This window comes from Myotis daubentonii, chromosome 3 (genome assembly GCF_963259705.1).
Source record: "Myotis daubentonii chromosome 3, mMyoDau2.1, whole genome shotgun sequence".
Classification (NCBI taxonomy): domain Eukaryota; kingdom Metazoa; phylum Chordata; class Mammalia; order Chiroptera; family Vespertilionidae; genus Myotis; species Myotis daubentonii.
Genome location: NC_081842.1, coordinates 136,225,573 through 136,251,524, shown reverse-complemented (window position 1 = coordinate 136,251,524; position 25,952 = coordinate 136,225,573). Strand labels below are relative to the sequence as shown.

General features: G+C 44.1%; 1 protein-coding gene across 2 annotated transcripts; it reads left to right on the top strand.

Annotated features, from left to right (window-relative positions):
* The first annotated feature begins 1,403 nt into the window (after positions 1-1,403).
* Positions 1,404-22,346, top strand: TBC1D7 (TBC1 domain family member 7). Of its 2 annotated transcripts, XM_059688651.1 has the most exons (8): positions 1,405-1,650; positions 2,960-3,079; positions 4,072-4,152; positions 8,554-8,741; positions 13,315-13,452; positions 19,759-19,904; positions 20,644-20,773; positions 22,013-22,346. In XM_059688651.1, the coding sequence occupies exons 2-8, from the start codon at positions 2,968-2,970 to the stop codon at positions 22,097-22,099; spliced, it is 882 nt and encodes a 293-aa protein (XP_059544634.1). In that variant the 5' UTR covers positions 1,405-1,650; positions 2,960-2,967; the 3' UTR covers positions 22,100-22,346. The 2 variants fall into 2 exon arrangements, with proteins under 2 accessions (XP_059544635.1, XP_059544634.1); XM_059688652.1 differs by lacking the exon at positions 4,072-4,152 and having other exon boundaries at positions 1,404-1,650.
* The last annotated feature ends 3,606 nt before the right edge of the window (positions 22,347-25,952 follow it).

Below are 25,952 nucleotides of genomic sequence, written 5' to 3'. Positions count from 1 at the left end.
TAGGAGACCCCTGTGAAAGGGTCATTCAACCCCCAAATGGGTCGCGACCCACAGGTTGAGAACTGCTGCTCTAGGGGATTCCTCTTAAATCTCAGTGATTTAAAAACCCACTCAGGCAGTGCTGCTCGGAGGAATGTTTCAGAACTAGTGCCAGTTGGTAACAAGGTAAACAAAAAAAATTGAAAAGTATTTCTAAACTTTAATAGCCACATTAAAGAGTAATTTTATGTCTGCTGAAGCTAATAAATTGGGGCTTGTGTTTAGTATATTGTGTATTTAAACTTCATTATTCATATAACTTATTTTTTATAGTGTTTTACTTGAGAGGCTGAATGTACAGAACTCTGACCCACAGCCTGAAGCAGCAACCCGCCTAGAAAAACCACCTCTTATCTACGATAATCAGCCTGGGAAGGCAGCCTTCAACTTTCAGAAAGCCAGATTGCCAGCTTTAGTACCAACCCAGGAAGCTAAACAGTAACTTCTCTGACAGGTGGCCCCAAACGGCCAGAACAAGATTAAGAACGCACAGCTGCCCGAATTGTTGCCCCTGATTCCAGCTTAGAACCAACCAGAGAAAGCCAGACATGGCTAGCCAATGACAGAGGATGCCCTGCTTCTATGCCTACAGCTTCCCTGTGCCAACAGCCTCCACTGAAGGCACGCCTGAAGCCTTCCCTTCCTCCTTTCTTTCTTTTAAAAAATATATTTCTATTGATTTCAGAAAGGAAGGGAGAGGGAGAGATAGAAACATCAATGATGGTACAGAATCATCGATCAGCTGCCTCCTGCACGCCCCACACTGGGGATGGGGTTCGCAACCGGGACCTCCTGGTTCACAGGTCCAAGCTCAACCGCTGGGCCAGGCTGGCTGGGCGCCTTCCCTTCTTTCCACTATCAGCCCCTCCCACTCCTCTGCCAGCCTCTGAGTCTCTGCCAAAATGCAGGCGAGGGGATGGCAAGCTCTGAATAAAGTGCCTTTGCGTTTGGGGTTGGTCTTCATTTATTTCCACACACCACAAGAAAAGACAGAAAAGGAAAGAAAAACCAAAAACAAAACAAAACGGGTCCTCCACCAGACAGCTTAGCTCGATGCGTACCGTCCTGCGGTGCGGCGGTCCCCTCCAGGCAGGCACCTGGGGGGCCAGGGCGGGGAGAGCACCCCGGGCACGCACCGCTGGGACGGCCAGGACAGGTGGTCGCGAGATTCCCCGGTTACGAGTGGCCCCGGGGAGCGGGAGGACGGGTGTTCGGGGCGGGGAACACTGGCTACCTTCGCTCTCCCACGTGTCCGGCGCGGGGCGTCTCTGAGCCCCCGCACAGCCAGGGGGCAGCTTCTGCGCACGCTCTCCGCGCACGCGCACTCTCCGCACGGACCGTCGGCTGAGTGACGTCACGTCCGCCGAGGGCGGTGGTGGCGGCGGCGGCGGCGGCGGCGAAGGCGGCGGCTGGGGGCTGTTTTCTGGTTGGGCCGCGCCGGGCGCTGATGCCCCGCGGTTTCCCTCCGCCCCGCGGGCCCGCAAGCGCCGCCCGGGTCCCCAGGCCGGCCCCCACGTCGCCTGCCTGCCCGCCCGCCGGTCAGCGCCCCTGGCCTGGCTTCCGCGGCCGCCCCGGACCGCCTGGTCTGCACCCGGGTTTCCACCACCGGAGGTGAAGCGCCTTGGAGATGGGGCGGGGTCTTAGGCAGGTGCCTCCCGGGCCGTCGGCTGCACGGCCGAGGGCAGGCTTGCGATTTGCAGTATTTCCTCCAAGAGGACGCCTTTGCCGTGGTGCAGTCTGAGGCTGGTTTCTGTGGACAGCAGACACGTATCGCCGTGTAGCTGTTTGGATGCTTCTTTTAAATACACCCCCCAGTTCAATGAGGGTTTTAATGCTTTGGAATTTTGTCCTTAAAAGAACATGTGGTCCCCAAAGCTCGGAACCCTCTTTCTCATTTTAAGCGAATCCTAATCTTTCCTGTGATTGCATCGACTCAGCATATTTTGTTTATAAGGAAGACCTTGGCTGTGTGGAACTCAACCCTCCTGTGCCAGAATTTCTGAAACCTGAGGATTATATTCTTTTTTGCACTCACACTTAAAGCATTTGGGTTGGGCAGTACAATACTTTTCTGGAAAATGCATTACATCCACTATATTCTTAAAACAGCAACCTAATTTGACCTTTTCCTGATGACTTGTCATCAACCTATGAAGGTTATTGTGAAAGAACCTAAGGCTATTAAACTTTTTGAGTTCTGAAAACAGATTATAAATTGTTATTCCGTCTCCAACTTTATGCCATAATTTATCACCCAGGTACATTCCTGCCCCTCTTCAGGTTTATGATTTAATGCTGTTAAGCTTTATGGGTTTTGAATTTTGATAATTACCTTTGGTAGAATTGTGTTTAAAGGAAAACTAAGTGAGGGACTTGTAGCTTTTTACTTTGTATAACTTAGTTTTTCCATTTTACAAAATGCCCATTTTAGAAAATACAGCTAAGCAAAAGAAAATTTAACATCATCTGGAATTCCACTACTTAAAGATAACCATTGCTAACATTTCAGAATACAGTCTAATTTTTAAATGCATAGTTTTATAAAACAAGAACAGAATCATAGTGTATACTGTTTGGTAACACCTTTTGTATGACATCTTGTCTTCCTATTTCATTTTTTTCTTTGAACATGTGGTATGGCTAGGTGCTCTCATAAGTAAAATAGGATTCCTAGGGCTTGAACCTTGTGCCATCTATTTTAGCAACTCAGAGGATGCTGGTTTTATGTCTTGGTTTTTGGCCAAGGTGCATAGGTGAGGTGGTGTTAGAGTTGTGTGAAAAGAAAGATTTAATATTAAGTCCCGTGCAAGGGCAGACCGTTTATTATATCAGATTCACTGAAAAGTTGGAGAAAATCGTTGAAAAATTTTTAATTCTTCCTTCTTTGTTTCTAAACTCACTCCCTCCCCCCTTCTCCAAGAATGAAACATGACTGAGGATTCTCAGAGAAACTTTCGTTCAGTATATTATGAGAAAGTGGGTTTTCGTGGAGTTGAAGAAAAGAAATCATTAGAAATTCTCCTAAAAGATGACCGTTTGGGTGAGTTTTATAAGTAAAATTAAGCCTACTGCTTCTCAGTCATCCCAAATGTTCTGAAATAAATGTTACCCAAAGGGCATCCAGAGGTATTTGTTACTTTATGTATTTTTTAGTGATAAGATGACTGCAGAATTTTATGTGTGTGTGTGTGTGTATAAATATATATATGTATATATATATATGAAGAAGTTATGGATTTTTCAAGTTTATATTTCTACTGAGACAGAGTTAAATGGTTTTGAAAGGCCTCCTAAGAAATCAATATTTTTTTTTCTCACATTAGACCCATATATTTTCTTTTCTCAATTTTCAGAGGTGTCATCATAGCTTCTGGGTAAATTTACAACAACTCTTGCCGTGATTTTCCTTTATGGAAATACTGAGACTGTATTATGTATTAACATTTTCATTTCTTCCAGGCCAGTAATAATAAGGTCTGTTCTGTGGTTGACTAAAGTAAAATAAACTGAACCATAGTTAAAAATAGTACTTTACATGCTTTTAAAGTTTCAAAAACATTTCCCACCTGATCTTTGATCCTGGCTAGACAGTCTGTGCCTTAAGCATGTCTGGTATTGTCATTCTCATTTGACAAACAGGGGAATTTAGATCCAGGACCAGTTGAGTGTGCTTTATGGGAAAATGTGGGATCTGAGGGCTAACTATGCCACTCACTTGCTGTTAACTCAGTCAAGTGGCTTAACTGCTTTGAGCTTCAGTTTTTTGCATCTTTAAAACAAGAACTAGCTAACAAGCTTGCAAAGTGAATTAAATGAAATAAATTCTATAAATAGTAACTACTGCTAATGTTATTGTAAATGTAGTAATATATACAAAATGTATTTCCTATGCTGTGAAACACTAATTGTTTTAAGTAATTAAAAACAAAGTATAGTAAGACAGTTGGTGGAACCCCTTTCTTACAATACTTTAATGTGTAAACAATGAAATGCACAGAAAGCTTCTAACTATTGTGTTTTTTCTTCCTTTAGATATTGAGAAACTTTGTACTTTTAGTCAAAGGTTTCCTCTCCCGTCTATGTACCGTGCATTGGTATGGAAGGTGCTTCTAGGTATGAGACCAAGAATTAGAAATTTATCTTCAAAAATGTTCATTTGTCATTGAATCAGTCAGAAAAAGGAAAAGTTACTGAATATTGGGCCTAATCTTAGGAGACTGAGTTCCTGCTCACTATGATTGCCTGTAAGGAGGTGGCTTCAATGGGAAAACATTAAATATTACTCCTGAGTGTCAGTTTATTAATGATAGAAGGGAAAGTAAAGTATGTTCCTGAGACAAGGTGGGGGAAGAGCACTGTACTGGTAGAACTAACTGGCCTAGGCTTTGCTGTCAACTGGGTAACCTTGAGAAAGACTTAGCTAGGCCTCATTTTTTGCTAAATTGACTTTTAGGTGTTAGCACTCAGTTTGTCATTTCTGTGATTCCTAGTCATAGATGTATACTTGTTAGAAGCCCAAAGGAATTCAATTCCAGTGATGAGTGGCTAAAGAAGGAAAAGGAACCTTGCTCAGTTTCTGTGGAAGGAAAAGTATATCAGGTTCCACAAGTGACTGACATTATCCCTTTTAGCCAAGGTCTTTTTTTCTTTAATTGCTGAGCCTGCTGAAATATATACCACCCTCCTTTTCTTTCTTAAAAAAAAAAAATTGACTGGCCTGTGTGGCTCAGTTGGTTAGGTGTTGTCCTGTGCACCAGGAGGTTGCAAGTTTGATTCCTAGCCAGGGCACATGTATGGGTTGCTGGCTGGATCCTCAGTTCAGGGTGTGCGGGAGGCAAGTGATCAGTGTCACACCCTCACATCAATGTTCCTCTCTCTCTCTGGAAATCGGCGGGCTAGTCTTTAAAAAAAAAATTAGAGTAATCCTAGAATTTCCCTGTGAGTTAAATATCAGTATCCCCATTTTTCACTTGGGGAAAAGGATTGTGAGGCTAAATAACTAGTCTAAGGCCTTATAGCCTCTCAGTGGCAAAGCTAGGTTTTGAGCTCAGGTGTGTAGAGCCCATTTGAAGGTAGGATAGATTCAGACCTTGTCTTTACAAAATGTACTGTATTTTCAGGCCTTGGCAATTCTTAGTCCCAAGTCTGACTACAAACCACTTCAGAAAGTACTGTATAATGACTTTTGTTGTGCATCTTTGTACTTATATTTCTAGTAGGTCACTGTGTAGTTGAAATCTAGAAAATGGTTGACAGCTATTTTTCTTAAATCTTAGTGTTTCCAGTCCAAATAAGGATGCTTTTTAGGTGGCAGTGTAGATATTATCTATTTCTGTTGGGAAATATTATGTGTCTAACTAGAGGCCTGGTGCACGAAATTCGTGCACTTGAGGTTGGCGGTGGGGGGAGTCCCTCAGCCCGGCCTGTGCCCTCTCGCATTCCAGGAGCCCTCGGAGGATGTCCGACTGACAGCTTAGGCCCGCTGGGCTTCTGGCTGAGTGGCACTCCCCCTGTGGTCAGTGCATGTCATAGCGACTGGTCCTTCTGCCATTCAGTCTATTTGCATATTAGCCTTTTATTATATAGAACAATGACAGTGGATTAATGGGAGAGGCACAGTTGTACTTTGTGACACTTCCCAAGTGCCAGGCTATCTGGCTTATTCCTCACCTGTGTTTCCCCACCTGTCTTTCTCAGGCAAGTCTTTGTTGTTATTTTTGTGGTAGAGGCCCTGGGGATTTAGGGCTGCCATGCTGTGTAAGAGACAGGCTGACTCCTCCTACATAGGCTGTGGATTACTCAGGGACCTTGTCATGCCCACTTCATGATTGTCGGGGGGCTCCCTTCTCCACGTCCAGCACGGAGAGAGAGAGACATGAACCGGTTCTTTTAAGTAGAGGCGCTGGGGATTTAGAAATGAAAGAGACAGGATACAAAAATAGAATAAGCTGGGTCTGAGTGTGGTGTCTCCCCTCTGATGGAGGGACAGACAGACAGACGTGCTGCACCGGAAGTAAATTTAATATATATATTCAAAGTAACAGGAAGTTACATCACATCCGGGTGGGCCTTGAGTTAATAGGATCCATCCCCCTTAGCACCTGGGTGGGAAAGTCAGACTGAGTGGCGACCTAGCCTCTTGACTAGGACCGCCCCCAGGGCGTGGCTCTGCCTGTACTCTGGGTCCAGCCGACGATATTTAAAAAACGCCCGAGTGTGCTAGCCAGCAGCCCTCCACACATGATATTGTTTTAGGTAAATATCATAAAAAGACTTTCTAGGACTAGGTCTTAGAAAACAAACGTGAGGCTTGACATAGAACATTGTGCTGCCTCTATTAGTATGATAAGGATTTAATTACACCCATTTAATCTGTACTGTTTTAGTCCAGATTTGGAGGACATTTTAGTGTATTTCTCTGGCTTTTCTGGAAGCCTGGCACAGAGCCCATAGCTAAGGTAAATAAAGGTTTATGTCAGGAAAAAGAACATTTAAGCAAGTTTGGTAGTAGAATTAACATAGCATCATGCTAGCTAGAGTCCTTAAAGCTCATCCAACTTTTGTTTCCCAGAATGTTCTTTAGAATACTGGATGTGCGGCATTTTGTACCAAAGAGTGATCCATAGTTAGGTGTACTAGCTAACACTTCTGCTACCTTTCTAAGTGCTTTATGTATATAGATACATTTATTCATCACAACAGCTGTTTGAGAAAGCTATTATGATTCCCATTTTTCCGCTGAAAAAGCGAAAAGAGATCAAATGAGTTGCTGATGGTCACCCACCAGTTAATTGTAGAGCTAGAATTCAAACCCAGAAACTTTAACTCTGTAGTCTGTGCTGCTAGACCATTTGGTTAAGTTTAATGGGGCTGGAATAAATAAAATAACATGTTTTTCTTTAGAGCAAAATTTAGAACCTTGAAAATTCATTCCAAATCTATTTGATCACGGCGCCCTTTTCTCATGAAGACTAGGAGCTAGTGTCCTGCAAAGCTTGTTTGGTTAAATGCTTACCCCTCCCATTGCCCACCCCTGATAGGTGAGGGAACAAGGGCCCAGGCTGATGTTCCTCAGAGTCCTGCTGTTAGACCTGGGGCTAGACCTTCTGTGTCCTTTCCACTCTGTTTTCTCCATGCCATTTGTTTGTTAAAAAAAACACATGGTTCTTGCTCCAAAGCTATCTTTAAGTGAGTTAATAAGTATAAAATGGCATCAGAATGTATAATGTATAGTGGCATTGTCAGTGCAGATTAGAGATTTCTGTGGTCCTGAAGGTAGGATACATTGTGAGCAAGTTTTGGTTGTTGGGGAGAGAAGTGTTTGATGGGTAATTGGTGGTTCTGAGATGAAGGGGGCTATACGGTCAGCTAGAGCTGCCATAACAGAATGCTACAGACTGGGTGGCTTAAACAATTTATATTCTCCTGGTTTTAGAGGCTTGGAAGTCCAAGACCACGGTGCTAACTGGTTTGATTCCTGGTGAAGCTCACTTCCTGGCTTCCAGTGGCCACCTGTGACATGGAACACCGGGGAGAAAGTTTCATGCCATGTCACTGTCTTCACATGGCAGAGCATAAGAGTGCTCTGGTACTTCTTCCTTTTCTTAGAAGGCGCTATCCCTATTGGATTAGGGCTCTACCCTTGTAACCTCATTTAACTTTACCTTCTTATAGGCCCTCTTTCCAAATATAGTCACGTTAGGGGTTAGGGCTTTCACATATGAATTTGAGGGGACACAAGCCAATCCATAGCATGGGCCAAGTGGGAAAACTGGACGGGCCTCCAGGAGCTCAGAGTTGCCTAGGCTGGCAGCTGTAATTGAATTAAATCATTATTATAATTGATACTAGAGGCCTGGTGCATGAAATTCATGCATGGTGGGGTGGGGGGGGGCAGTGTCCCTCAGTCCGGCCTGTACCCTCTCCAGTCTGGGACCCCCTGCGGGATCGGTCCTAAACTGGCAGTCGAACATCCTTCTCACAATCCAGGACTGCTGGCTCTTAACTGCTCACCTGCCTGCCAGCCTTGATCGCCCCCTAACTGCTCCCCTGCCAGCCTGATTGCCCCCAACTGCCCTCCCCTGCTGGCCTGATGGCCCCCAGCTGCCCTCCCGTGCCGGCCTGATCTCGCCCCCAACTGCCCTCTCCTGCTGGCCATCTTGTGGTGGCCATCTTGTGACAACATCGCACGATGCCACCTAGGCTTTTATTATATAGGACGGTTATTATCTTGTAATTGATATGGTTATTATCTTGAATTTAGATGACACGCTTATTCAAGGGCTTTATGATGCCATTTCATTTCTCTTTTATACAGTTGCCATTCAAATATTGAGGGTATTTAAAATTCTTTTATAGTGAAAATTTCTAATAGCGAATCTATATGGTAAATACCTGTGTGAGTTTTAGTTTAATTGTGATGGGTGGCTTCTTCCAAGATTCTCTTTAATGGAGGAGGGATTTGGATTGGTATCTCAATATTTTGTCCTTTATTTTTCCTGGATCTCTGTATAGGAATCCTGCCTCCACACCATGAGTCACACACCCAGGTGATGATGTATCGTAAGGGGCAGTACTCGGATGTTCTTCATGCCCTGAAAGTCGTTCGCTTTGTCAGTGATGCCACACCTCAGGTTGAAGTCTATCTCCGCATGTATCAGCTGGAGTCTGGAAAGTTGCCTCGAAGTCCCTCCTTCCCACTGGTTAGTGATACTTTTGTTTGACACTTAGCTCGACTCTACACTGTCCCATCTTGCCAGCCTTTGATTGCATCATGTTTTGCCTTAGAAACTTTCAATGGGTCCCCTTTGTCTATAGACTAAAAGCAACACATCTTTTCCCAACATTCATCTGACTCCATCTGCCTAATTATTTCAGATACTATGTTTTATTTTGAAGTAATTTCAAACTTATAGAGAAGTTGCAAGAATACTATCAAGAATTCCCATATACTCTTTACCCATGTTCCCCAGTCATCTACAATTTTGAACATTTGCTTTGTCATTTTTCCCATATATGTATACACTAGAGGCTCGGTGCACGAAATTTGTGCACTCGCAGGGGGTGGTCTCTCAGCCCAGCCTGTGCCCTCTCGCAGTCCAGGAGCCCTTGGGGGCAGTCCGACATACTCAGCGCTGCAGCAGAGGTGGGAGAGGCTCCCGCCACCACTACTGTGCTCACCAGCTGTGAGCCTGGCTCAGGGCTTCCGGCTGAGTGGCATTCCCCTTGTGGGAGCACACTGACCACCAGGGGACAGCTCCTGAGTTGAACATCTGCTTCCTGGTGGTCACTGTGCGTCATAGTGACCTGTCTTTCTGCTATTTGGTCGATTTGCATATTAGCCTTTTATTAGATAGGATATTTTTTCTAAAACATCCTATCTAATAAAAGGCTAATATGCAAATTGTTCCTTCGACTGGGAGTTTAACCAGGAGTTCAACCAGGGGGCGGGGCTGGCTGGCCAACTGCCTGCGGCCCCTCCCCTGGCTGGCCTTGCCCCTGATCAGCCCCCCTCCCCCAACCCTGATCGGAGCGGGCAGGCTGGACCCCACCCATGCACAAATTCGTGCACCGGGCTTCTAGTTTGAGAATAAGATACAAACATGATACTGCATTACTTCAGATTTCTTCAGTGTATACTTCCTAAAGATAAGAACACTCCCCTAGCTAACCAAGAAGTTGACATTGATACAATATAAACATCTACTCACTTCATTCACATTTGACCCAGTGTTCCAATAATGCCCTTTATTAAAACAAACAGTAAAAGTTTTAATTCAGAACCTTTTCAAACTTTCCTATCAAACTTTTACCCACTAATTTTATGATTTGTTGATTTTAAAATTTTTAATGTTTTAACTATTCATTTGGAAATCATTTTAAACATAGAAAAAAGTTGTAAAAATAGTCTAGTGTTCCCATATACCTTCGTCTATCACCTTAAATGTTACATCTCACGTACTGTAGTATAATTATCAAAACCAGAAAATCAGCATTGACACAACACTGTCAACTCCTTGGTGGGCATTACTGACATTGTGCTGGTTGTCCCACTGATGTCCTTCTTCTGACCCTGGATCCAGTCTGGGATCACACTTTATGTTTATTTCCATGTCTTCTTAGTCCCCTTTAATCTGGGACAGTTCCTCTGTCTTTCTTTGTACAAACTTTCATAACCCTGGCATTTTTTAAGACGACTGGGCAGTAGAGCATTGCTCAGTTTGGGTTTGTTTGATGTTTCCTCATGATTAAAATCTGGTTTTGCATTTTTGGCAGGAGTATGATACTTAGGACTGTTGCTGCTAACTCTGTTCACTTGGTTAAGGTGGTGTCTGCCAGCTTTCTCCAATGTAAAGTTACTATTTTTCCCATTATGATTAATAAGTAACTTCTGGGAAGAAAGTTTCATACTATGTAAATATCCAACCACTTATGATTCTTGCTTGAAACAATTTTGCTGATGGCCAAATAGTGATTTTCTGACTCCTTTATTCGTTTATAAGGAAGGTTTTCCCCTCTCCCTCGCTTATTTATTTATATCAGTATACTTTTATGTCTTTTTGAGCATCCCCATCATTTTGAGCATTTTCTTACTTTCTGATACAAAGAGATATTCCAGGTTCATCTTGTGCTTTCCCTGTGTTGGACCTGGAATCAGCCACTCCCACCCCCATGGAGTGTGGTATTTAGAAACCAAGAATAGGGCACTAGATACGGTCATTCTTCCTAGTGTATCATTGCTTCTAGGCTCTCTCAGCAGGTGCAAGGAAATATGTGTGTACACACACATTCACGTACATATTCACACACACCTGTGTACTAGTAGAATATTAATAGGTTGAAAGAAGGCCTAAAATGAAGTTTTATTAGAATAGGAATTTTGATTTAACTTGGAACTTCTTAGGAGAATAGAAAGATACTTTTAGTTTCTTTTTTAGCATTAAAATCACTCAGCTCTTAAATCCTAGATGAAAATGTATTTTCATGTAAAATACGGTGTTTGGAAACAATAGATTTTCAACAGATTTCACTTTTTATAAGATTTTTTTTGTTGAAGTTTCCTTGAGGGTTTACTTTCATGTTCTGAGTCTTGACACGAAAGTTTGAGAAGTACCATTCTTCTGAATCCTAACATGCTGATTTGAGGGACATTCTAACGTTTTAGGTGCTTAAAGATAGAACAAAATTCTGCAGGTCTGTGTGAACACTTTGAAATAAAGACAATGCTTTCTTAGTCCTTTCCAAGTCAGTCAGTTTTTGGAAATTACCTTATTGACAATGTCTCCAGTTATTATGTGTGCTGTGTGTGTAACACATTGTTGTGAAAGAAATGCTGCTCAGCACTGAGAATGTTTTTGGGTGGAGAGAAGCAGTGCCTGCTGGCGTGCGCTGATGCTTTCATGGGCAGCCTTGGCGGTAGACCAGTGATGACGAACCTTTTGAGCTCCGCGTGTGAGCATTTTGAAAAACCCTAACTTAACTCTGGTGTCGTGTCACATATAGAAATTTTTTGATATTTGCAACCATAGTAAAACAAAGACTTATATTTTTGATATTTATTTTATACTAGAGGCCCGGTGCACAAAAATTTGTGCACTCGGGGGGTAGGGGGGGTCCCTCAGCCCGGCCCGGCCTGTGCCCTCTCGCAGTCTGGGACCCCTTGGGACCTGCTGGCTTAGGCCTGCTCCCAGGTGGCAGAGGGCAGGCCCAATCCCTAGGTGCAGCCCCTGGTCGGGCTCAGAGCAGGGCCGATTAGGGAGTTGGGGTGCCTTCCCCTGTCATGCACAGAGCAGGGCAGATTGGGAGGTTGCGATGCCACCCTCAGTCATGCTCAGGGTAGGGCCGATTGGGGGGTTGGGGCACCGCCCCCTGTCACACTCAAGGCAGGGCCGATCAGGGGGTTGAGGCGCCGCACCCTGTCACACACAGAGCCGCAGGGCGATCAGGGGGTTGGGGAGCTCCCCCCTATCAGGCACAGAGCAGGGCTGATCAGGGGGTTGGGGCACCTTCCCCTGTCACGAACAGAGCAGGGCGGATAGGGAGGTTATGGCCCCGCCCCCCTGTCACACACAGAGCCGCAAGGCGATCAGGGGGTTTGAGCGCTGCCCCCTGTCATGCTGATCCCGGTGCCAGGAGGCCTCTCGGCTCCGCTGATCCCAGTGCTGGGAGGCATATTACCCTTTTACTATATAGAATAGAGGCCTGGTGCATGGGTGGGGCTAGCTGCTTTGCCCTGAAGGGTGTCCTGGATCAGGGTGGGGGTCCCCACTGGGATGCCTGGCCAGCCTGGGTGAGGGGATGATGGCTGTTTGCAGCTGGTCACACACCCTTCAGGGTGGGGGTCCCCACTGGGGTGCCTGGCCAGCCTGGGTGAGGGGATGATGGCTATTTGCAGCTGGTCACACACCCTTCAGGGTGGGGGTCCCCACTAGGGTGCCTGGCCAGTCTGGGTGAGGGGCTGAGGGCTGTTTTCAGGCCGACTGAAGCTCCCAACTGCTCCTTTTTTTCTTTTCTTTCTTTTTTTTTTTTTTGTTATTCTGGGCCAGCTTTAGCTCTGGCTCCAGCTCTGAGGCCTCTGCTGCTGAAAGAAGGTATCTGGTTTGTTTGGGTTCTATAATCGAAACAATATATAACTCCAGCTCTGAGATCCTGGGCTCGCTGAAAGCAGGTTTCTGGGGTTTTGTTTAGCTTCTATATTTGTTACAATGTTTCTTAAACTGCAAGCTCAGAGGCCGGCAAGGCAGGCGGGGAACGTTGGTTTCCTCTGTCACTGAAACAAGCAAGCCTCATGTTAGTTTCAAGCTGCCTGGCTGCCAGCCGCCATCTTGGCTGGCAGATAATTTGCATATTGCCCTGATTAGCCAATGGGAAGGGTAACGGTCGTACGCTAATTACCATGTTTCTCTTTTATTAGATAGGATATTTAAATGCCATTTAACAAAGAAAAATCAACCAAAAAAATGAGTTTGCGTGTCACCTCTGACACGCGTGTCATAGGTTCGCCATCACTGCAGTAGAAGCTGGAAAACCTCCAAGTGCAGCCCGAGCCTGGATGCTCATCAGTAGCACACGTTCCCATAGACTTATTTCTGTGGTCGCTCATTCTCACCTCCTCCTTGCTCCTCTCTTCAGTGAAGGATGGGTGCTTTTTGGTTCCACTTTGACTTATTAATGCGCCTCTTCAAAGTTTAGGGGGTAAATTCTCATTTTTATCAAGGAAATATTTATTCCTCCCTTCTGCTACCTCCCTCTTGAGATTTATTATTCATCTTTCAGAAGCCAGAAGATGAAGTGTTTCTTGCCATTGCTAAGGCCATGGAAGAGATGGTGGAAGATAGTGTCGACTGTTACTGGATCACCCGATGCTTTGTGAACCAGTTAAACAACAAGTACCGGGACTCCTTACCCCAGCTGGTGAGGGACTTTTTTTGGCTGTTGGTGGGGAGGAGGGAGAGGGGGGTGAGCAGTGGTACTGGGAACCTTAGGGAAATGCTCTAACCTCTTGGTGCTGCTACAATTAGGAGCAGACCCCCTAGAGTAGGAGTCAGCACGTGTTTTCTGTAAAAGGCCAGGTAGTAATGCTTTCCAGCTTGGCGAGCCAGATGGTCTCTGTGTCTCTACTGCAGTCATTCAGCTCTGCTGTTGTCACACAGAAGCAGCCGAGGGCACCACATAAAGGAAAGGCCATGGCTGGAGTTGGCTGCTGCGGGTCATAGTTTGTCCACTCCTATAGTATTACTTAATGCTGGTCTAGAATCCACTGGCTTTATCTAGAATTTTCCCTGTGTATGAGGTAAGGTTTAAGTTTGGCTGCACATAATAGGAAGACCGCAAAACAGAAGCCTTATTGTTGTGTTTCCTGAAACGAGAAGTGCAGAGGCAAGGCGTTTCAGAGCTGCATCCCAGCAGCACGGTTTCCGTAGGGACCCAGGCTCCTGCCTGCGGCAGCGTGCTCAGGTGTGATCCTCCTTCTTGGGCTCACCAGGCGGATGCTGCAGAGACAGTGGTGACATCTAGGCAGGCAACAAGGGCAAGTTGAAGAAAAAAGCACAGGAACACAAGGTGCAAGGTAGTCAGGCCTGTCCTTCTGTAACAGACTTTCCTGCTGCATGTCAGTCAGTGGAGGACAGTGTTGCCTGGCCGCCCATCTGCAGCAGAGGCTGGGAAATGTGCTTTCATTTAACTGGACCCACTGGGACCTCCCATTAACACAGGATTCTGTCTGCTGTACTCTCACTTGGGAATCCAGAGAACCCGATGGCATTGACTTCATCCGCATAAGCCAGTGGGCCTTTGACATTCTCTTTGTCGTTTCTTTCCTTATTTCTCTCATTATAAAAATGAATCCGTCTTTTTTTTTTTTTTTAAATCATTGAGTTTTATTTGAAAGTTCTGTTGAAGCAGCCACTGTGACATTGGGTTGCAGGGCCCGAGGAGGGGCAGTAAGGATGAGCCCTGTGGCTCACTGCTCCAACTGAGTCAGTCAGCAGGGCAGCTGGCCAAGCCTTCAGCTCTGGAGAGTACTGTACAAGAGAGGGTTTTAAATATTTAAGTAAAATATGATTTTTAGAATCTTAAAATTTAATTCATTTAGTTTATTACAATGAAAATAATTTAAGCATGGCTTTGGAGCATCTGTAAATATAATGTTGCCTCATTAAATCAAGATGTCCAAATTATTCCACGATTTAATTAGCCTTCTTTCTTATTATTGGAGTAAATTCAGTAACATTTTGAAAGGTTCTGTTTAAAAATTCATCCTTTATTTTTGATAAAACAGGTAATAGACAGATATATTCTTGAAGCATTAAACAATCCAAATGAATCCTGTGTTCCCATAGATATGTGACAGTACCTCCTCATCCCCCATTTTCTAAGAAGTAAACCCTGTTATCAGTTTGATGTGTATTCTTCTACACTATTTTATGTACATTAGCATGGATGAGTGTGTGTGCATGTGTGCATATACATACATATAATGATACATATTTTTAGATATACTAGTATAAATATTTTTAAAAATGTAAGTATTACCACACTGCTCATATAACCCTGCAATTTATTTATTTATTTAAATATGTTTTTATTACTGATTTTTGGCAATAGAGAATGGAAGAGAGAGAGAGAGAGAGAGAGAGAGAGAGAAACATTGATGTGAGGGGGTAGCATGTCAGCTGCCTCCTGCATGCCCCCTACTGGGGATCGAGGCCTCAACCCAGGCATGTGCTCTGACAGATAATTGAACCTGCGATCTCTTGGTGTGTGGGATGACGCTCAGCCAACTCAGCCACATGTGGGCCAAGGCCCTACACTTTATTTTTAATTTAATGTCTTGGAGGCTTTTCAAGTTAGTACAGATAGATCAGCAGTTTTCAGCCCTGAATTCCTATTAGTACCATATGGGAGCTTTTAAAAATTTCCTCTATGCAGACCAATTAAGCCAGACTCAATGGGGTGGGGCCCCAGAATTGTAATTTTTCAAAAGCTCCAGGTGATTCTGAAGCTTGGCTTAGGTTGAGAGCTACTCATTTAGAACCAGCGTTTTTTTATTTCCTCATAGTATTTCTCGTTAGGAATTTGCCATAATTTAACATAGTAGGTCCATGCTGACCTTCAACATGCCCTTATCCATGTTCCTTTGTGTATGTCTGTGCGTGTTTCTCTAGGATGGGTCACCTATAAGGGGAGTGTGCACGTGAAGGAGAGACACATTTAAAATTTTAACTGCCAGGTTGCTCACCAACCCAATTTTGCTTCCTCCAAGAGATTATGAGATTTCCTGTTTTCCACTCCATTGACAGTACTTGATAGTATCTATCTCCTAAATTTTTGTTAATCTGATAGTGAAATGGTACCCATTTTAATTTGCATATCCTCATTTTCTAGTGAAGTTGAGCAGCTTTAAATATCTACTGGTCATTTTTACTTATCCACCTTTTTAATACATTGTTTGAGTCCTTTTTCATTTGTAAGAGTTAACGATAACTCTGGATGTTTATCCTTTGTCTGTTATACATGTTGAAAATATTTTCTCACTGTCTGTTGTACGAAGATTTTAAGTTTTGATACAATTGGATTTGTCAATATCTCTCTCTTGTTTTTTGTATCTTATTTAGGAAGCTCTTTCTAACCTGAAGATTAAAAAGCAGTTTTGTTATTTTAGTTGACCTCAGTAAGAAATTTACTTGTTTAAAAAAAACAAATCCAAATGCTAGCATTGTACAAAGAAATTTAACAGGTTTATTTATATTGTTATAAAGTTGAACTGCTGAAACTTGTTCACTGAAACATTTGACTTGCTTTAATGCTTTATGTCTCCACAATTATATTACAAAATTCACACACAAACGAAAGTGGGAAAACTGTCCTGCTTGTACTGCAACCCAAGTGCCTGACATGGGCCCTACGCATACAGTAGGGGCTCACTGAGTAGCTGCTAGATGAATAGATGAAGGGGTGAGTGGATGGATGCATGGTTGGGTAGATGGGTGGGTAGGTATCTATGTTTAATATAAATTCCTCTCAGGGTAGTTAAGTTTCTTTTTGGTTTGGTTTTGCCTTCTATTGATGAGGTATATTGTATTTTCTCCATAAAGTAAGAATTTAGGGTCATAGAAACATTGTAAATAACCTAAACCTATTATATGTAAAATATAATAATCACATCTACCATTTACTAAGTACTAAAATTTCAGGTAATATAAACATTATCTCCTTCCACTAAAAAAAAAAAAAAAAAAAGCATATATGTAATTTCTGTTCACCCTCTTCCTTAGAATTAGCAGTAGCACATGTTACCCATTTTTCTTCATCCTGCTGTTTTCACTTGATATATACTGGAAGTCATGCCATAATAGTATAGAGAGACATTCCTTATTCCTTTTCATGGCTACATACTACTCCATTGTGTGTATATATGCTTGTTTATTCAACCCATCCTCTATTGCTGGCTATTTGGGGTGTTTCCTGTCTTTTACTATGATACAATGTTATAGATCAGTGGTTGGCAACCGGTGGTCTGTGAGGTCCAGAAGGTTGGCGACCACTGTTACAGATAATAGTTTTATGTGTACATCTTTTCATATATATGCCAGTATACTTTTGGGATAGATTCCCTAGAAATGGATTGACTGATCATATGTTACTTCGCTAGAAATATTCATATTCCTCTTCATAAAGCTTACACTCTTTTGCATCCTCATGACTAATGGATGAGCGTGGCTGTTTCCCACAGCTTGCCAACATTGTATGCCATTTTTGCCAATCTGATAGGTGAGAAACAATACCTCAGTGTAGTTTTAGGTTGCATTTCTTTTATTAACAACAGGAGCATCTTTTCATATGGGTAAGAGCCATTTGCATTTTTTTCTATATATTTTGTGGCTTTTTTCTTTTCTATTTTTAGAAGTTCTCTTTACTTAGGGTACTCACCCTTTAAGGTTGTTTGTTAATCTGGGAAAATGCCCACAATATGTTGAGTACACAGAGCAAAATGCTGAGTTATATATTCAGGGTGAGCTCAACTGATAAAAGAAAAGTGTGTATGTAATGTATATAGGAAAACAAATGAATGCTGTACAACCTAAATATTATCACTAGTTATCTTTGGGTAGCATGACCATAGGTGATCTTTATGTCCTTCCTTATTCTTTCCTGTATTTTCCTTTTTTTGTGTTTTGTTTTATTAATCCCCACCCAAGGATATTCTTTCCATTGATCTTTAGAGAGAGTGGAAGGGAGGGGGAGAGACAGAAAGAGAGAGACACCAATGTGAGACTCACATCGATTGGTTGCCTCCCACACAGGCCCCAACTGGGGCCTTGGATTGAGCCTGCCCGTGACTGGAATTGAACCCAGGACCCTTCAGTCCACAGGCTGATGCTCTAACTGCTGAGCCAAACTGGTTAGGGCTATTCTCTCCTATATGTTCAAGATTTCTTGTAATGAGCATATTATAAATCAGGAAACATACTTCAGAAGAATTTAAGACTGGCTAAAAGATGTACATTGAGTTATTATCAAGATGTTGATTAATACATTTCAAAATTTCATTTAATTCCAATATTTATTCATTGAATAGTTATATATTGAGTACTTACCATGCCAAGTAATGTTTTAGATACTGGAGAACTAGCAGTGAGCAAAACAGATACAGTCCCTACCCTCACTGAGCTTATAGTCTGATAAGGAAAAAGACAATAAATAGTTTTAGATCTTCACTCATCTATATTTTGTTATTTGTATTGCCTTTTGGAAGAAATTTTCTTTGCTGTGAGACATAATCTATAAATGTGTTTGTGTGTATTTTCACCCATGTCACTTTGTGGGAAAAGCACACCTACACGCCATTGGCAGGACCTACCAAAATTCTAGAATAGAGTTTCAGAGGTGAAAGGCTAGAGCAGGAGCCCTCTGGCAATCTGTACTTAGAGAAAAGCTCCTGTTTTGGGGAGCTGCGTGGGGTGTTCTTGAGAAGGTCTAGGAAATGTTAAGTAGGAGAGGTAAGGTGGATAAACAGAAAAGGTTAGAGATCCTCTGAACGAGAAAGGGGAGAACTGGACCAGATATTAATACGCGGGCCCGCTTGGTGAACTCCTGTGCATTCTGTGGGCCAGCTCACATGTCAGCTCCCAGGGAAACTGTTTTCGGCGTCTAAAGCCTGGGTCAGGATTCCCAGCTGGGTGTGCCCACATCCTGTGGTGATCCCCATCACAGCTTTATTACAGTGTGTTCTGGTTACCTCTTTCCTGGGCTCCGTAAGCTCCTCGAAGGCAGGGACATGACCTTATCTTTTCTTTTATTCCCTGTATGTAGCAGTGTCTGGTTATAATGGACACAGCGGGGTTTTGAATCACCTCTTTGGCAGAAGCATAGAGATGCAGGTATTTAGTAAAATAAACATTTGCATGCACTTGGTGAAAAGGTTGTGCTTTTCCAGATAAGGAGTATAGACTTTAGGGTTCAGCCCTTACAGCCCATTCGTAGCCAGTGGACCTTAAATAGAGCAGCGTGCCCCAGGCGGATGGGGCCTGGCCTGGGGAGCGGCTGTGTTAGCCTCTCCATCTTCTAGAGTTGGCTGCTGCTCAGCCTTATGTAGGAGAGGCTACCAATCCAGGTACTGTGTTCCCCCTGCGGTATTCCTCTGATGACAGAGTTCTCAACGTACATTTTGTTGGGTACAGAGCTCCTCCTCTGGACATTCCTGGTGGGTGGACCTCCTTGGCATGGTGCACAGTGGCACTCAGCACATGTGTGTGGTCAGTGACCCATGAGCCCTTTTCATCTCCAGCTCTTTCTGATTCTTCCTAGTTCTCGCTCCCACTTCATTCCCATTCTGTTTCTCTGGTCCTCCCCTCCCCTTCTCCCCCTTTTCCTAGAGCAGCCAGGAATATCAAGGTCCTATCAAAGCTCCCCAGAACAATTGAAATTTGCTTTGGACTTTTGCCTTAGGCTGTTGAATCTGGTTAGGGCAAATAACATTAGGGTGACCAGCTGTTCACTTCACCTGGGACAGTCCTGGGAAACCCCTCAGTCCGATGGGTAGTGGCTCCGGATATGCTAACTTGGGAAGCGCTGCATCACCAGTGACTTGGATTATTCTGAAATTTTGGTTCCTAGTCCTTGCTTGCATTCATCATGTACATTTTTTCTTCATAGGCTGTAAGAGTGGGTAATGTTATGTCACGGGAAGTGCGTAATCTCTTCCTGTTTCATCACTAGCCAAAGGCTTTTGAACAGTACTTGAATCTGGAGGATAGCAGGCTGCTGAGCCACCTGAAGATGTGTTCTGCAGTGTCCAGACTGCCTTACGATCTCTGGTTCAAGAGGTGCTTCGCGGGGTGCTTGCCCGAATCCAGTTTACAGAGGCAAGTATTTCTTGCAAACATACTGAAGCTGGAGTCGGAGAAGAATCCTGGTTTTCATGTGATCGTCCCTCACAATATAAATTAGCTCTAGAACAACACAGTAATTTAAAGCTAACTTCTCTAGCAGCTAACATAACACATTATTCTGTTATACATACAATAATATTAATATTAATTTAATAGTAACAAACATTACAAATATTAGAATATACAATTATAAAAATTGAGAGCCCTCAATATGTCAGATGACGTATAATATTTACATCTGAAACCGTCTCCAGGAGTTTATCATGGCACAGCCTTTTTTTCCAGGAGTGTGGTGAGTCCTAATCAAGAGAAAATATTGGTACTTTTTAGTTTCATCATGACATCGTGAAAGTGGCTGAAGGCAGTCAAGAGTAGAGACTCAAACACAATGTTCCTAGTTTAATGAAAGCACTAGTTTCAGACATGTCGTTCTGGTTATTTTGGAGGCCTGGCCCTTCCTCTCCAAGGTGTTAGTTATACTGTAGCTGCAAAGAGGCAATACAGAGAGCGTTACAGGACGATACATAACTAAGCATAGAGTGCAGTACCAACTTTAAGAGATGTAGGAATTATCAGAGTAATTATTTTATAGCTCTTCTGTGAAGCTTATACTTAAAAAAGAGTGTTTTGATTTAATTTTGTAATTTGAGATGTCTAGGTAAACCAATTTTAACCTCACCTAATTTGATTGTACATCTCTTCATTTTTGTAGGGTTTGGGATAAAGTTGTAAGTGGATCCTGTAAGATCCTAGTTTTTGTAGCAGTGGAAATTTTATTAACCTTTAAATTAAAAGTAATGGCACTGAACAGTTCAGAGAAGATAACAAAGTTTCTGGAAAACGTAAGTATGCTTCATTTTATTTCATTTTGAATCCAGAAAGGAAGTCCGTTTAGCAAGCCGGATTTTCCTGTTCATTAAATTATTTCAGGGATATAACACAGTATATTTTTACATTATAAGAAACAGATTTCCCTTGAAACCGTGTAGCTTACACTTGATCAGTGGATTGTAGTTTGCATTCTCTGTTTGGGGGACAATGGTCTGAGCAGCGAGACTGTCACTGTGACACTCTGCCTGGTGGGGCTGCTGGGAGGCTTGCGAGGAAAGGGGGAGAGGTGAGACTGTCGCTTTAGAATGAGTCATCCTCGCTAATGGAAGAGGAGTCCTGGTGTTTGGGGGATTTTGTAAGCCCTTTCATTTCTGTTACCATCACTGTTGGAATCCCAGTTGGGTTTGTTAATGTGCTTACGTGTAAACTTAGTGCATGTTGAGAAAGGTCTAAAGCAGTGGTTCTCAACCTTTCGGCCCTTTAAATACAGTTCCTCATGTTGTGACCCAACCATAAAATTGTTTTCATTGCTTCTTCATCACTGTAATGTTGCTACTGTTATGAATCGTAATCTAAATATCTGATATGCAGGATGGTCTTAGGCGACCCCTGTGAAAGGATCGTTCGACCACCAAAGGGGTCGGACCCACAGGTTGAGAACCGCTGGAAAGGAGTCAGCTTTTCCCTCTGTGTATCTCAGAATATCTTTAACCAGGCAAGAGGCAGAAGTGAGGAGGCTTATGCCTGGAGGAATTTCACTGGATCCAAAATCTGTTCTTTTATTTTTATCAGTCAGTATTACCATTTGAACACTGGTCCGATAACTGATAAGTACCATATGCATTGTGTTGAATAAATTACTCACATTATAATAATTAATGGCTAATAGTGCCAGGGCTGTGGCAAGTGTTCTTTATGGATTATTTTATGTAATCCTGTAACAGCCCTATGGAGTGGTCCTACCATCTGCCCCATTTTAGAGATAGGATCTGAACCCACGTAGCTTAGGTAACCTGCCCAGGTGCACACGGCTCGGTGGGCAGTGCAGGATTTGAGCCAGGCTGTCTGAGTTCCTTAGCATGTCCTCAGGTGGCCTGTGAAGCAGAGACCCTGGCAGCAGCCTTTTATGCGATCACTTTCTGGAAACCGGTGAGAACTCCTGTGGCAGTAAGGTTTATGCCCAATGAGAGAGGGAGATGCTGAAGTTATAAGCACCGAAACCTCACGGAAACTGGTTTGCTTATTCACAGATTCCCCAGGACAGCTCCGATGCAATTGTGAGCAAGGCCATCGACTTGTGGCACAAACACTGTGGGACCCCAGTGCACTCAGCCTGAGTGCCGTGGACAGCCCGCCGGGCCCACCAGGTGTTCTTTGTGGGATGGTCTAAGCCAACTGACACAGGATTCCTGCTTTGTGCTCAGCGTGTAATTGCTTCTCCGGTAAAATTACAGAATTAAGATGCCTGGGGTGCGTGCTGTGGAGGAGCATCTTCCGGTTACACAGATGTACAGAGTTCCACTCCGAATACAATTTAGAGGTGGGGGGAGTTTCCACAGCCGTTCAGGGGAGGCGGGGGGATGGTGTGTGTGTGGGGGTGGGGGGGGCGGCTCGGGTAGGTGCTTTAACAAGCAGTGCATGACCACACCCTGCCCTGCTTCTCTCTAATTAGCACCAAGCCAGTGGCTTGCTAAGGTCTATTTCTGGAATAAAGAATAACTTCCTTTTGTTCACAACTCTGAGTCGGCTTTTGTTGATGTAGCACTTGTTTAAATAAGCTGACTGCTTTCTGAGGCTTCATTTTGCTAAGTAGGTTTAAATAAAGGACTTGCATGTTTTTTCTCTTTGTCCCATTTGTAATGAAACAGATATTGAACAGAATATGTCTAAATTTACCTCCCAGGAGAGAGAATACTTGTTGATATTTTGTTGGCCTCATGCTTTTCCCTGGTGGGTCATTAAGTGTTGGGTGGCCTTCTGGGAGCACTGTCACGCAGAATAGGAGCGGGGGAAACAGCAGGTTCGGGTTAACAGCTGGTGACCCAGGCCCTGTGGTACCACATAATGGTAGCTGCTCACTGGACAGTGGCAGGCTCTGGGACTGTGTTTAAGACCCATTCAGCTATCAGACATGCAGGAGCCTGAGTGGGGAGCTGGATTCCTCACCCCACCCCACCCAATAGAGGAGGGAGAACATGCATTTATGGAGTTATATATCTGAGCAGTCAGTCCTCTTAAATGTGTGAAATAACTGACAGAAATGAGTTCATAGCAGCCTGAGTTGTTAACCAGCATGTCCTCCTGAATAGAGCATATCTAAGAGTATTTAAGATGGTTTTCTTTTAACTTTCATCTGAGGATATGTTTTTATTGATGAGAGAGAGAGAGAGAGAGAGAGAGAGAGAGAGAGATTGATTGGTTGCCTCCCATACACACTCCCACCAGGGATCAAACCTGAAACCCGTGTATGTGCCCTGCCTGGGAATCGAACCCATGACTTTCAGTGTATAGGATGATGCTCCAATCAACTTAGCCACCTGGCCAGGGCCTAAGAGTATTTAAGTTTTTAAAGCAACAATAAAGAAATACACTCAGATTGAGGGACATCTGTAATATATCAACAATAAAATTAAATTAAAAAAAGAAATATGCCTTCTTAGATATAACATAGATACAATATAGAGCTTACTTACATTGTTATTCCTACACTAGGGGCCCAGTGCACAAATTCATGCACCTTGAACTGTGGTCCATGAAGCTGCGGTAGGCACAAGGGCGGGTCTTGGCCCATCCTCCGCGCCCCCGCCTGGCCCCTCCTGCTGTGTTCCCCTGTCCCCTGTCTGCCAGCAGCCCTGCTCCTGCCACTGCCGCTCCCATGCGCTGACAGCACTGGCCCCACTCGCACCTGCTGACGGCGCAGAGTGATTGGGGCCGGTGCCAGCAGCGGGTTTGAGAGGCGGCTGCTGGCCCCGATTGCCCCTCAGGAGCAGGGGGAGGTGGAGAAGCCCTGAGGGGCAATTGGGGCCAGCAGCCACCACTCACACCCGCTGATGGTGCCAAGCAATTGGGGCTGGCACAGGGTGCTGGCAGCAGGTGTGAGTGGTGGGTGGGACCACAGTGTGCGGAAGCAAAGAATTTTTAGCAACCACCAGTGGCTCGCCCTGATAACAGAGACCAGTGCCCCGCCTTGGTCTGGCATCCCCGCTCACCTGCTCCACCATCCTGCCATGGCTGGTGCCCACCATGTTCCATGCTCTGCCACCTGCTGCTGACGCTCACCATGTTCTGTGTGCGCCCCCTGGTGCTCAGCGCACATTATAGTGACTGGTTGTTCGGTTGTTCCACTGTTTGGCCTATTTGCATATTAGGGTTTTATATATATAGATTACCTTTATATTACAATTAAATAAACTATAAAGTTCATTTAAAAAAAAAATACACTCAGAAGAAACCCTTTTAAAGCCACTGCTGCCTACAGTTAATGCTTTCCCTTTATTCATTGATTCCTCCGCTCTGAACAACTTTCAGTCCAGTTGGGGATGTAAGAAAAAAGCATGAGGGAATTCCTGCTCCAGTGTCTGCTCTCTGGTGATCTTGCCCCAAAGAATATGTGAAATTCAAAGAGACGTCATAAAGCAATAATAACTTTATGTCTGTTTAATTTATGCACCAGATATCATTTGTATAAGTATTTAGTAAAATAGAGTTTAGAAAGTTAGGTGATGTTAGTGAATCTCTATTACAGAAAAAGGAGAAAAAAAGAATTAGCCATCTCTCAACAAGGGGATAATTTCAAGATTTTTGATCCTGTTTATGCCTAAATGCTGGGAGGAGACTAGGGTGTCCGAGGGGAAGGGTGGGAGGCAGGGGAGACCAACCTGGGGCTGTTGGTAGGGAGGAAGCTGAGGGGCTGAGTGTGGGTCCGCACAGTCGGGGGAGGGTCCGGGGGAGCTGGAAGGGGGGGCCGCTGCTGTCCTGCTGAGGAATTGGACCACGAGCACCGCGTGCTGCAGGTGGGCCTGCACACCTTCGGCAGAGCCTCTCTGGCTACAGGGTGTCGGGTGGGAATTATTTTTTAAATGAGTCATTCTGAAGCCATCAAGAGAATTTTCTTTATTAGAAAACTAAGCGCTTCACCTCAGTAGGAGGGCTTTTAAGACATACTGTGAGGACAGTGATAGAACTGTGAGGATTCAATTTCACTTTAATACCAGAATTCTCTTTAGCTAAGAGCTAAGTATTTTGAAAATGTTTCTGTCTACTTCCTTTGGTGAGAAGCACAGCTCCTGATAAAGTAACCCCCTACTTCCCTTTATGCAAACTTTGGTCAGGATTCTGCAGAATTCCTCTGTGTTAAAGCCCAGGGTTGCTGTTGTAGCCAAACTTGTGGAGTTCTCCCTTGGAAAACCGGGATTTAACATCATTAAATATACTTTCTAGTCCTTCCCTTCTACAGTGTTTTCTTCTTAAACACAGGTGAGAGAATCTCTAAATCTGCTCTGATAGGAGACTCCAGGGGAGTGTGTGTGTGTGTGTGTGTGTGTGTGTGTGTACGCGCGCCTGTGCATGTGTGCGCGTGTGTGTATGTGTGTGCAGCTTCTGCCCAATAACAGGTGGACCTGGTAAATTGTATGTACACAGGCTTGTGTATGTGTGAGGCTACTTCAGAAATGAGGTCAGGGTTCATTCACACGAAGTGCTTTTTTTTTGTTTATGGAAAGTTTGCCTGAAAATCGTGGGCAACACTGAGCTCACATGGTATGTAAAAAGCGCTCTGCAGGCCTCCATCCCCTGCTGCTCTGGGGTGAGAATTGCTAAGAATCCTCCCTTGCTCTGACCAGCCTCTGGCATGCGTGGGTCATCACCTCCTTACCGTGACTTGAGGTTTCTTTTTTGTCCCTGAGAGAAGAATCTGGAGGGAAGTCTGTGGGAATGAGGAGGATAAAAATAGTGTCTGCTGAAGGTGACAGCCTCTGCGGGGGCTGGGAGATTTCAAGCAGGAGTGGTGTCCTGAGCTCTTTAGTCAAAGGCAGTCTTTGCGGAGTTGGGGGTGGGGGCGCTGGCAGGGCATCCAGCTCTGCATTGCATCTGGCCCCGTGGCAGGGAAGGGCTTGGTCTCCAGCTGGCTTTGGCAGGGCTGGAGGGCATGTTCTGCTCTGCCTGATGGGAGCGTGGGAACTTTTGTAGCAG